This window comes from Camelus bactrianus, chromosome 34, assembly GCF_048773025.1.
Source record: "Camelus bactrianus isolate YW-2024 breed Bactrian camel chromosome 34, ASM4877302v1, whole genome shotgun sequence".
NCBI lineage: Eukaryota > Metazoa > Chordata > Mammalia > Artiodactyla > Camelidae > Camelus > Camelus bactrianus.
This window is the reverse complement of record NC_133572.1, coordinates 18,189,436-18,201,641: the sequence shown is the minus strand read 5'-3', so window position 1 is coordinate 18,201,641 and position 12,206 is coordinate 18,189,436. Positions and strand designations below refer to the sequence as shown.

Below are 12,206 nucleotides of genomic sequence, written 5' to 3'. Positions count from 1 at the left end.
AAGAATAGTCTTTTCAGCAATGAAGACTGTAATGCTAGGATATCCATATGCAAAAAAGGGAAAATTTTAATCCATATCTAGAACCCGATACAAAAATCAAATGAATAATTTGGATCATCTGTAAACCTGAAATTATGAACTAAAACTTTTAAAATTAAACACAAAAGGAAATCTTTTTTTCTTTGAGTTAGGCTAATACTTCTTAGATACAACACCAAAAGAATGCTCCATAGGAAAGAACTGATAAACTGGATTTCATATAATTTAAAACTTCTGCTCCCAGAAATACATTAGAAGAAAAGACATGCCATAGATCATGATAAAGTATCTGAACATCTCATATCTGAGGAAAGATTTATATTCAGAATATATAAAGAGCTCTTAAAACTCACTCATAAGATTCCTTAAAAAACTGGAAATAGACTTACCATATGATCCAGCAATCCCACTCCTGGATATATCCAGAGGAAATTCTCATTTGAAAAGATACATGCACCCCAATGTTCATAGCAGCACTATTTACAACAGCCAAGACATGGAAGCAAATTAAATGTCTATCGACACATGACTAGATAAAGAAGTTGTGGTATATATATACATACACACATACATACAATGGAATATTACTCAGCCAAAAAAAAGAATGAAAAATGCCATTTGCAGCAGCATGGATGGAACTAGAGATTATCATACTAAGTGAAGTAAGTCAAAGATATCACATGATATCACTTATATGTGGAATCTCAAAGAATGATACAAAGAAATTTATTTGCAAAACAGAAACAGACTCACAGACATAGAAAACAAATTCATGGTTACAAAAGGGTAAAGATGGGCAGGGAGGGATAAATAAAGAGCTTGGGATTAACACATACACACTGCTATATATAAAATAGATAAACAACAAGGTCCTACGGTTTAGCACAGGGAACTATATTCACTATCTTGTAATAACCTATAATGATAAGGAATATGAAAAAGAATATAATTTGTGTAACTGAGTCAGTATGCTGTACACCAGAAACGAACACAACATTGTAAATCAACTATACTTCAATAATAAAAAGAAAAAATCTCAGTCACAAGAAAGCAAACAGTAACAACAAATCTGGACAAATATCACTTCTCTAGTTAATGTCTTTTAATAGCACCCAATTTCCTGTCAAAATGGCAGGCAAGGTCCTTTATGATCCTTTCTTTGTCATAAAGCTATCTTTTTGGCAGTCTCAAACAGCCTCCCTCCCTGCCAAACACTGACACTCTCTCATCTAAAGGATTCTGAATATGCTCCTCCATATATCTCCCTCATGCTGACTTCTCAGTTCTGACCTCGCTTAAATCTATGAGCCCTGAGAGAACTCATCATCAGCCAATAAGTCTTCCCTCACCCACCACGAAGGAGCTATACGTTATATACTCCTTTAATGTATTCTCACATAACTTACCACACTATTTTGTAACTGTATCATCTGTCTCCCCTACGTACTAGAAGGACTGTGTTGCTCACTGTTACATCATATAATCCAGCTGAATGTCAGCCATAGAAAAGGCCCTCATTAAATAAGGAAGACAGAGGGAGGAACAAAAGGTGGACCCAGCATTTATGTATTGTAAGTGGCCGCAGGGTAAATGTTTAAAAATTTAAAGGTTGATGACTTTCTTTAGACACAAGACAAAGTATAAACTACAAAAGTAGTCCTTCTTCTATAGACTGGAAATTAAAAAACAATGATTTCTAGACCTGATTCTGAGAGTGGCCAGACAATTGATCTTGGCCAAAAATAACAAAGACAGTAATAATGTAGCCAATATCAACTAAACACCAGGATGTGCCAAGTTCTAGTCTAAGCACTATGCAAATCTCATGTCAAATAATAGCCATGACGAGCCTATCAAGTAGGAATTACTTGCGTATATGTTTTATAGATGAGAAAAATAAGGCCCAGAGAGGTGAAGGGACATCGCACACTAACATAGGTAAGTGACAAAGCCAGGGATGATTCAGGCAGTCTGACTCTGGAGCACACGCTTGTAACTTCTCTGCATTAGGGTTAACTTGCTTTCCCCTTTAATTTTTAATATGGAAAAAAAAAAAAAAAGAGAGAGAGAAAGAGAAAAAGAAACACACAGATCCACATTAAAAAAAAAGGCTAAACTAAATTATTCTTAAGAAACCATTCAGCTATAATTTTTGTTAAATTAAGTTTAGTTATTTCAAATGACATCTCAAGAAATACGATTTGAAAACCATGATACCATTTCTACACTTTACATGATTTTACCTAATATTTATATGCCCATATCCTGTTCAGTTTTTTAAATAGTATTTTATCACACTGGATGGCTTGTGATCCTCCAAATGTCCCGTTGTAGTCCTGAGAGATCTTTACCAAATACTTCCCAATTGATGAACATGGGATGTCTTTCCCTTTATTTAGGTTACTTTTAATTTCTTTCAGCAATGTTTTATACTTTTTGATACACAAGTCTTTCACCTCCTTGGTTAAATTTATTCCTAGGTATTTTATTTTTAAGTTGCTATTATAAATTGAATCACTTTCTTAATTTACTTTTTGATTGTTCATTGCAGGTGTAAAGAAACACACCTGATTTTTGTGTGTTAATCTTTTAACCTGCAACTTTGCTGAATTCATTTATTAGCTCTGATATTGGCTAGCTTTGACAAGGCATAGTAAGAAAACGTTCAGTACTGAATTCACAAGAAAAAGACAAATCACAAACACTGAATTGTAGATAACAGAAAAAGATTAGAAATCTGGGGACCTGCAGGGACAACCACCTTCCCAACTTCAACTTATAAAAGAAATAATCGAAAAGGTCTTTGAGCAACGAAGATCAACCAAATTGAGCCTTGTAGCAAGTGTTAAACCAAGTGCATGTTGCTCACACCCACTGTTGAAGATACAATATATTAAAGTGTCTGTAAGCAAAGAGCCAGTAAGGCTGTGACTGTCCTGTATATGCTTTCTTTTGGACCAAAAGGTTTGGAGAAAAGAGATCACTGAGACTTCTTCAGGCTTGATAAACGACATTATCTTTAATTAGAAAAAGACAGACAGACAGGAAAGCGTGAGAGTGAAAAGCATATAAACATGTGAAATCCAGAAGGTCTTGCAAATAACTGTGGGTTTGCATTTGATGAATGGAGCTGACTGTAACCAAGGAGATAAGCCAAAAGAATCATTACCCTGAACGCTGCCCATCTGCTGCCCTAAAATCACTCACCACTTCCAAATCATTATAAATAGGAAGCAGGTTGACAAACGGTATATCTCTAATACTCACATTAGGTACAGCCAACAAAGATACTGAAAAAAAAAAATTAAACCTACAAGATCATAAAGAACAGTGGACTAGAGACCCTGTCTCTAAACCCAGAAAACGGAATGACGGTAAATCAAAGAGCAGTCCTACCCCCAGAGCAGAGATTCTTATTGGATCTGTTCACTGAGATTTTAGAATTGCCACATACTCATGACAGCTGTCTGTCTGGCTCCCCATCTAAGCTTCGGAGAGTACGTACAGTACACACCTATCCTTCATCCCACCACGATACCCCACATATGCTGGGGTAAACGACAAGTACTTCCGTTTCTAGTTCTTTAGGTCAGAAGGGATATGCATCCGGACCTGGTCATGGAGAGACGGCAGCACATCATTCCCCACCTGTCAGCCAGAGACCCTTGACTTCTGAGCCTGAGGCCATAGCCAGATAGAACTACCCAATTTCCTCCCATAGGAACAGATAAGTAAATCTGCCTGAGAGATGGAGACTGGGAATATTTGGTGACCAAAAGAGCAGACTTAGTGTATTAGTGCTGTTTATCAAATATTTCCTGCCCTCTCCCTTCCAGGTTCCTAGAAGGACCTCACCACCTGGCCCCATTATGATTGAGTGGGGCGCTGTTGATATGAAAGTGTCACTTCCAGTCCAGGAGACTGAGCTGACTGGTAGGGAATCTGAGTGAGCTTGCTTGCACAGTACAAGATAACAGGAAGTGTTCCACACAGGAACTACACTCAGGCTAGTTTCTAGGATGAGGATAACATGAGACTGAACCCCAAACAACCCTCAATATATATGCAGAATTAGTGGGATATACATCTGTGCTGTCTGAAGCCAGAGGGTTTAGGGCATAACATGGCTTGTCCTGGCCAATACATGCCTCACACTGTTTCACAGCGTTACGACCTTAATTCTTCTCTGCGATTCTTCTATCCATTTACAAAGTCACATACTTCATACTACTGACGACCTGGTATTTCTCCACCCAAAGGAGTATAATTGTTACATCGAATTTATAAAATTCCCTATATATTTCCTCTTGTAAGCCATCTATTAAAAATATACTGAAAATAACAGAACTGACCCCAATCTTGGGGATGGAGTGGCGTGTTTATAAATCTCCGTTTCAATCCTAGACCTTATTTTTTCCCTATTAGTATATTTTCTTCCAGTGATAAAAAATACGTCCTTTATCTAGCTGATTTTATTTTTACCTACCAAGTTTTATGCTATTCAAAGGTGTTGCTGGGAACTTTCGGCACTAACTATTTATACTATGACACATACATATATATACTTTTCAACTGATTAATGTAAATCAGCTAATCATGTCTGCAATGCCTTCTAAAAACATTAAATCAAAAAACAGGGAAAAAAACACCAGAAAAAAAAATAAAATAGAAACCAATTCCTATAAGCAATGAAAGGTAACTCAGACATAAGAGCTTCAAGTTCAAATATTATTTATAAATCTTACATCACTAAAATCATTCAAAACCATTTCACACGCCATAGTACATTTATAATCATGTCTTCTGCTTCTGCTATTTGGTGAATAATATGATAAGCCAGAAATTAGCATAAGAATTATCATTAATTTGGGGGAGAGCCACGTATTTTAGGCCTTCAGTCCTATTTTTAGTCTATCGTAAAATTCCCAAATTTTAACACTGAGTTTACATAAGCATATTTTTTTCTCCAAAATACACCATGGAAAGTAAATGGCATGAAACTGAGCAAACAGTTACAGAGCCCTCAGGGGAAGAGAGTCAGAAGAAAAGTATAAATATACAATGGATGTGCGATTTTATTACCTGAGTATTTAACAGCTCCTCACACTTGTGTGCTTGTTTCTCAACTGCAGAAATGTACTGTTTTTCAATTGCTTCTACTTGTTGCTTAACTGAAGACTGCAGTAGTGCCTAAAAACAAGCAAAAAAGTCATTTGGATCACAGACAAAGCTTGGGAATCTACTGTTGGCATGAGAATTTTGTTGAAGGTTGTACATATCTGAAATATGATACCCTTCTGCATTACAAAATACACATTTGTGAATATTAAAGCACATTCATATATAACACAACTTAAAGCTTTCGGTTTTAGGTTTTCCTGTTGCCAAGATGACAGTTTTTTTGGCTCAGATGTTCCTTCCACACACCTTCTCCTAAAAAAGGCCAAGTCATAGAAGATGATAAAGAGGGTGAGCAGTTCTGTTAAATATAAATTCAGTTTAGTGAAGACCACACAGGATGAGGAGCATATGAAAGCTGCTGAAAAAAAAAAAGAAAGAAACCAGACATATTTCACTGGCTGACAAAACTCCACATCCTCTCGGCACACTGTAATATCCCATGGGCCAAGCATGATCTTCAAGACCACAAGTCAAGTAAAAGCAGATGGAAACTCTGAGCAATTTCTAACATAAAAGAACTGCCCCCCAGGAAGTTCACGCCCCTAACGTGAAAAGGTAGAAGTCCAAGTGTGGAAGTCAGAAGCTCAAGGCAGTATTCACGAAATGTAATAAAACTTGGGAGGCTAGACAAACTCCAGTGGGCAGGGTAAGTGCTGGAACCTCAGCCAGCTAAATATAAAGATGTTAACACTGTTTTAAGGGAAGCCAGATCAGCATTTGAAGACGTTCCACCCACTCACTTCCTTATTGGAGATGCTTGGAATACTATCATCTCTTCTCCTTTCCCTTTTTTTAAAGGCATTATATGTTATAGTTAACATATTTCTAATAGCATCTTACATGCTATTTATAAATCCCAAATCATTCTAAAATATGCACTTAACCATATACATGAGAACTCTTCAGCAAACATTCTATTTTGAAGGTCTATCTGGATAATAAACTACTCATAATCAAAATAGTAAGTTGAAACAGACACATGTCTTATAGAAAACAGACCTTTGGCACATTCACCAAGAAAAGAAAAATAAGCCAAATCTCTTAAATAATCTCTGTTTTGAAAATAGATTTACTTGGTTAGGAACAACATGCAGTAAAAGGCTAAATAAATATGCATGTGTTTTAAAAAAAAACTAAGGCCAAAGTATTTCTAACACTTCTGGGTAAGGCCCAAATCTTCAGATAATTAATTTTCTTTTGCAAATGGTGAAATGTCTGATGATGCTACGACTCCTGTAATTCAACGATCGTCACTTTGAAGCTGCAGAATTACTTGCAAATTAGTAAAGGAAAATAAAGCTCTGACTGAGGTTTAACTAAAACATAAAGAACTGCTAAACAGAACAGCTTTGGCCCTCCACTTATACATTATACATCCTCTAAAGACCCATAATGGTAACTTGTGAAAGACACTAAAATTTAACCTCTTGAATTGTGATTAGATAAAGCTCTAATTTACCTTTGACAAAATATAATACACTATTTGTCAGACTTCAGAAAACTTAAAGAATGCCAGAGCTACAGACAATTCTCTTGGGCAGATTCATGGCATCTTTTGTAGACAGAAAAGTGCCATTCTTTTTGGGGGACTTGGGTTATGGCAGAATTGTTTTGTTTAATGTTTTCACTTCCCTATTTGCCAAGATTCCAAATAATCTCAGTTTGAATACCCAATTGTGATTTTTTCATAAATTATATCCTTTGGAGGGACAAGTAAGTTAATGAAATAAAACAATATTTTCCCCCATAATTAAGAAACACAATTGAAAAGTGTTTTTTTTCCCCTCTAGTGATTGATTTGTATGATATATACTCATTTTCTTCTAAACGTCAAGGAGGCGAGCACATAGGATACTGAGTCATGTAAGGGCCAAAGCTGTGGTTATGAAAAATGGAGAAATGCTAAGCAAAGATAACCAGTTTTCAGTATAGTTCGAACCTCTCATCGTAGCCTTCTTTAGTTATTTATATGTACCCACCTACAAAAGGGACATGAAGGTAGGTAATGGAAACATTAAGATTAAAAAAAAAAGTCTGTCCTTAATGAATTCAGTCTATGTTGAAGAGAAACATTCTCTGATAATCACACAACATAGGTGTGCAAGGGATGTATCAGAGACAGAAAAGATGCCCGAAGCCTGCCTGGAAGGCTCATTCCTATTCACAGAGAGTGTTAAACAGATAAGAGCAGCTGGAGTTAAGAGCGGAGGTGAATAGCAAGGCAGGAAGGCAGAAAAGCAGGCAGGTGCAAGATATTAAAAGACCTTGTATGCCATAACAAGATTGTTTAAAAAACTGGGCTATAATATTCAACAGTGGAACTGTTCGTGCCACAGTCCAAACAAAGGAGGTAACTTCCAAAAAGTATCCCTAGAACTAGAATATTAATCATTATGAACATACTTAGAAATACACAGTGGTACTAGCTACATGCTTTCATGGCTTGTATCATTATATAACTGGATACTTATTTTCCTATGTAATGTACTATAGTAATTGCCTTTCAATTTCTTGTGTATTGAACATATAAAAATGAACACCTTTCCCTGCAATTTTTTTCCCTCTATAATTGTCCCTACAGATATCAGTGACACAAAGAAGCCTTCCTTTGGGCTTAAGAAACACTACAAAAAGACACATACAAGAATTATTTCTTTTATAAGCTATTTTTAACTATTCTCAGCACAAAGCATTAAGATTCTAACGGTATGCAGTGGCAGAAAAACAAAGATGTATATGAACATTCCACAGTGAAAAAAAATGCTACCAAAGGCAGGGAATGTTCTATTAATTTTCAGCACGTTTAGGTTTTAGCCTCAGTCCTATTAGAGATTTTCCACATCATCCCAGGGCATAACTCAACTGAGCTTGAAGAAAACTATTTACTAACACTTCTTCAGGAGTGATTTTAAAGGTATGAACAACATTGCAGATTTCTTCAGTACAAGAACGATGTCTTACTCATCTTTATATATCACACACAGCTTCTTACAGAGCTCCTTATATATGACAGACACATGCAATAGCTGTCTGGGGAGTGACGATCCTTGTATTAAGACTACTATTTTAAAAATTATAGTCTAAGTGGTACCAATATTCATTGGAAAGTTCACTAAGCTTCAAATCATACCTACCAACTTCAGTTGCCAAATTTGTTGCCAAGAACATGTAACCCCTACCGGAATTTCAAAATTTTAAGTTATTATTTTAGACTAGAAATGTTCATTCTTTCTACTCCACAAAGACAAATTTTGAGTAAATAAAATAAAGAGTATGTGAAGGACTGTAAACTCCTTGAAAAAAAGGTATATTATAAATTTTATAATGATTAGACAAATAGAAAATAAGGTATTAAGTCAAAAACCACCCAACTCCAACCAATACCCATGAAGAGTAGACGGATTATTTTCAATGGAATTGAATATATGCTGGAGTTGGAATGAGCAGAGAAGTGCAGCGAAAGGAGACGACTGCAAACCAAACTACAAGCCACTGTCCCACCAAATCCACAGGATTTTTTCTTCTTTGAAATAGCCCAGTCCTTACAGATCTGATTCCAGCCTCATCAAAGTAAATAACTTGTCCAGATTTGCAGGACACATGTGTCTACAGAAGCAGATGGTCTCTAAAACATTGGTATCATGTTGATATTTAGTATATAATTTTAAAAGAAGACTTCATAGCTAATTTTAGGCATTAGTAACTAAAATTATTTTAAAAGTCAATCCTCTAAGTCATACTTTACAAATGAAGGAAAGTATAAAACTATGGAGCAAGCTAGAGGCAAAACAAATAATAAACAGCCCCACTGAAAATTAAGCCCTAGGAGACGAGGAATCTTTGTCTAATTCACGGATGTAGCCACTGTACCTACAACAGTACCCGATACACAGAAGACATTTGATAAATATGTGTTAAATGAACCAAAGAAATGAATCATGATTTCAGCATGTCCAAGCCTTATTACTTGCCTAATCATAGAGAAATTATTAAAACATTAAGTTAATTATGTCTGTAATTATATTCTTAGTTTAGCTGTCTGACTGCAGTCATACAAATTAATTGTTGTAAAGGGTCATCTGAAATCAAGCACAATTTCAACTTTCTTGGAAAAACATCACGGTTTGCTTTTCAAAACTTTATTTCAGATCTTTTCCAATTTTTAACAAAAAAGAAAATGAGCAACACTAAAAGTTACTAGCAAAATAAGTAAGGTAGACTCTGAAGGGGTACTTTTATGTTTTATCTGGTATAAATCCTATTTTTGAACAAAATATTACTTCAAATTTGTAAGCCTCTTAAACTGTTGCTAGTATGTCTTATAATACACCCTGAAGTTTCCAATATATTATAAGCAAGTTTGTTGCTCAAAAGAAGAGCCTACTTAACCGAGAAACACTTGAGAAAATGATGAATCTCAGTCATTTTATTGCATCATTTGTGTATCTTTTTCCATAAGCTCTCCATACCTGCTTTACAGGTAAAGAAATAGACACGGAGGTTAAGAAATGTGCCCCAAATCCTCTGAAAAGACTAAGTGGAACAAAGAACTGAATTCAGATCCATCCACTTGGGTCCTGTTCGTCTTGGCTGTTCTAACCTGGTAAAGCAAATTTCACTTCATGAACTAGGCACTTATTCTACTTTTATAGCACTTTATTTATTCATTCTTCATCCGTTCAGCTACCGTTTATTGAACGCATACTATATTTCATACACTGTCCTAGGCGCTGGGGATGCAGACTGAACAAAACAGACATGAGCCTGACTCTCCTGGATTTACAGTATTGGCGGAGGATGAAAGCGGGAGAGCAAGACTGGAAGGAAGACAATAAGCAAACCATTTCTGACGGTGCTGCAAGCTGCAAAGAAAGTAAAAAGGGATAAAGAGGAAAAGAATAATAGAGGAGAAATTTTTCAGACAAGAAAATCAAAAGCTTTGTATTTTTTTTAGGATTATCTGATTTTTTTTTAAATCTGAACAGAAAATAAGTAAGTATTCAACTTTGCTAAAGAGAAGTGGTAAAAACTGAATGTTCTGTGTATGGAATCAGTAACTCAAGTTTTACTTTGGTAGTTGGTGACTCCTGCAATCAGTCTGGCAAATTAAACTAAACCAGTTATGCAGAAACAAGAATATAAAAAGCCTCTTTCAAACCCCAGTTTGATAAAACCAGTTCCATACCTAGCTCACTGGTAACATCCAGTTTCAGGTCTCCCTGTGCAACTAATACACATAGTCATTAACAGTGGCTTGGTGAGATGAAACTGGTTTCTCTTAGGATACAGTTCAACATAATAACCCAAATACAAAAAAAAAAGTTATTAAAGATTCACACAGATAAACAGACACACAAATAGAATTGAGAATTCTTTACAAATAGAATTGAGAAGTCACAAGTGAAAAAAAAAACAAACTCTCAGTCATATATACACATAAAGTCCGAGGGAAGAACTTTTCCATCAAAGGAAAAAGTGCAAAATCTTAGCATGGGAATAAGGCTGATGAGTTCTAGAAGGAGGAAAAAGAGGCCAGTGTAGATCATATGAACCAGAAAATTTCATCAGATGCTACAGCTGCACCAGGCTTCTTTTTTATCTTCAAATAGGTCAAACTTCTTGCCACAGGGCCTGAGGTCTTACTGAGCTCTATGCCTAAAAGGTGAATCAGAGATCACAAAAGCAGGGAGAGGACCAGAACCAGGTAGAAGCAGGGAAAGGCATTTTAATTTTATTCTAATTGTCATGAGAAACTCCTAAAGCTTCAAACAAGAAACTCTCTGTAATCTATTTTTAATACCTTCAAACAACATTGCAAAGTACCAAAAGCACTCAAATGCTATCAGAACTTTCTCCATCAATAGATAATTTGTGGGAATGAAAACGTGTAGCACTGATTTTTGCAGACTACCCACATACAAGTAAGTTAAACACTTACAATTAATGCACTGTGTATGGACATTTTTTTTTAATTCAGTAGAATTAAAAGTAGTGCAATTATCCTCCCTTGTAAGGAAGGAGTTAATCCTAATAAGAACTAGTTGAGTGTTTTTCATGGTCTCATTAGAAGAGAAACATTAGGCTGTCTCTGAAAATGGTACGCAGACATTTTAGAAAATTTTGTTGGAATACCAAAAGAACTCACGTGACTAAAATCTATCACAAAGAAATGACTTAAAAGCACAACGTACAGAGGACCAGAGAGGATAGTTCTCTAGAGGGAAACTTCTGTCTAAACTTAAGGCTTCCACTTACTCAAAACTGGATCCAAATTCAAGGTCAGGTTCAGGGTCTCCTGCTCCCCAGGCAGGCAGAAGTCAGGCAAATTCAGAACCTTTAAGTTCAACCCTTGGGGAGAATGAAGGTACATGTTTCTCAAGAGTAAACGCCAGACATCTGAGCAGAGATAGTGATGGATTTGGTCGTATTTCTTTTCAGAAAGCAGGACAAAAACTATTACCTAAAATTATGAGTAAATGGATTAGAAAACAAAAGATTTCTCCCTTCCTTTTCCTTAGCTTAAAAATAAGAGGTAGGTAGTATCAAGGTCATGGTGAGGCTGCCGAAAAAAAATGTACCTTGTTACAGATCTCAAGCATTTGGAATTGCAGTGATCGTAGGTTTTTCTACGCATTTGAATTACAGTGCACTGGTACTATACAATTCAAAAAGAAAAATGTTAAATTATGGGTGTAGATCTAAACATGGAAATTCAATACAGTCTAGCCATGCTATAAAGTGCTTTGGAAGCTCTGAAAGCCAAAGAAAATCTTCAGGACAGAGCGAATCATTCCTGTTGGCCTTGTTGTTAAGGGATTCTAGTAACATAAGAGTTGTTACCTCAAACACCACAAAAGTCTCCCAGTGAAAATTTCTTTTGTGCCATGGACAACACATTAAAATTAAGAAGTTTCTAAAATTAAGTACAGCAGAGAGACGCTGCATGCCTGCCTTCCAGATCCTTTAAACTTCTGAAAGGCTGCCAT

General features: G+C 35.9%; 1 protein-coding gene across 6 annotated transcripts in view; it reads right to left on the bottom strand.

Moving 5' to 3' along the window:
• Positions 1-12,206, bottom strand: part of CCDC91 (coiled-coil domain containing 91) — a 224,978-nt gene that overhangs the window by 108,389 nt on the left and 104,383 nt on the right. For 5 of the 6 annotated variants that reach the window (XM_074357765.1, XM_074357768.1, XM_074357766.1 and 2 more), the window contains exon 8: positions 5,122-5,229. The exons of the other annotated variant lie outside the window; for it this stretch is intronic. In XM_074357765.1, coding sequence (XP_074213866.1) covers positions 5,122-5,229 — 108 coding nt within the window. The remainder of the gene's footprint in view (positions 1-5,121; positions 5,230-12,206) is intronic. 6 annotated transcript variants of the gene reach the window in all.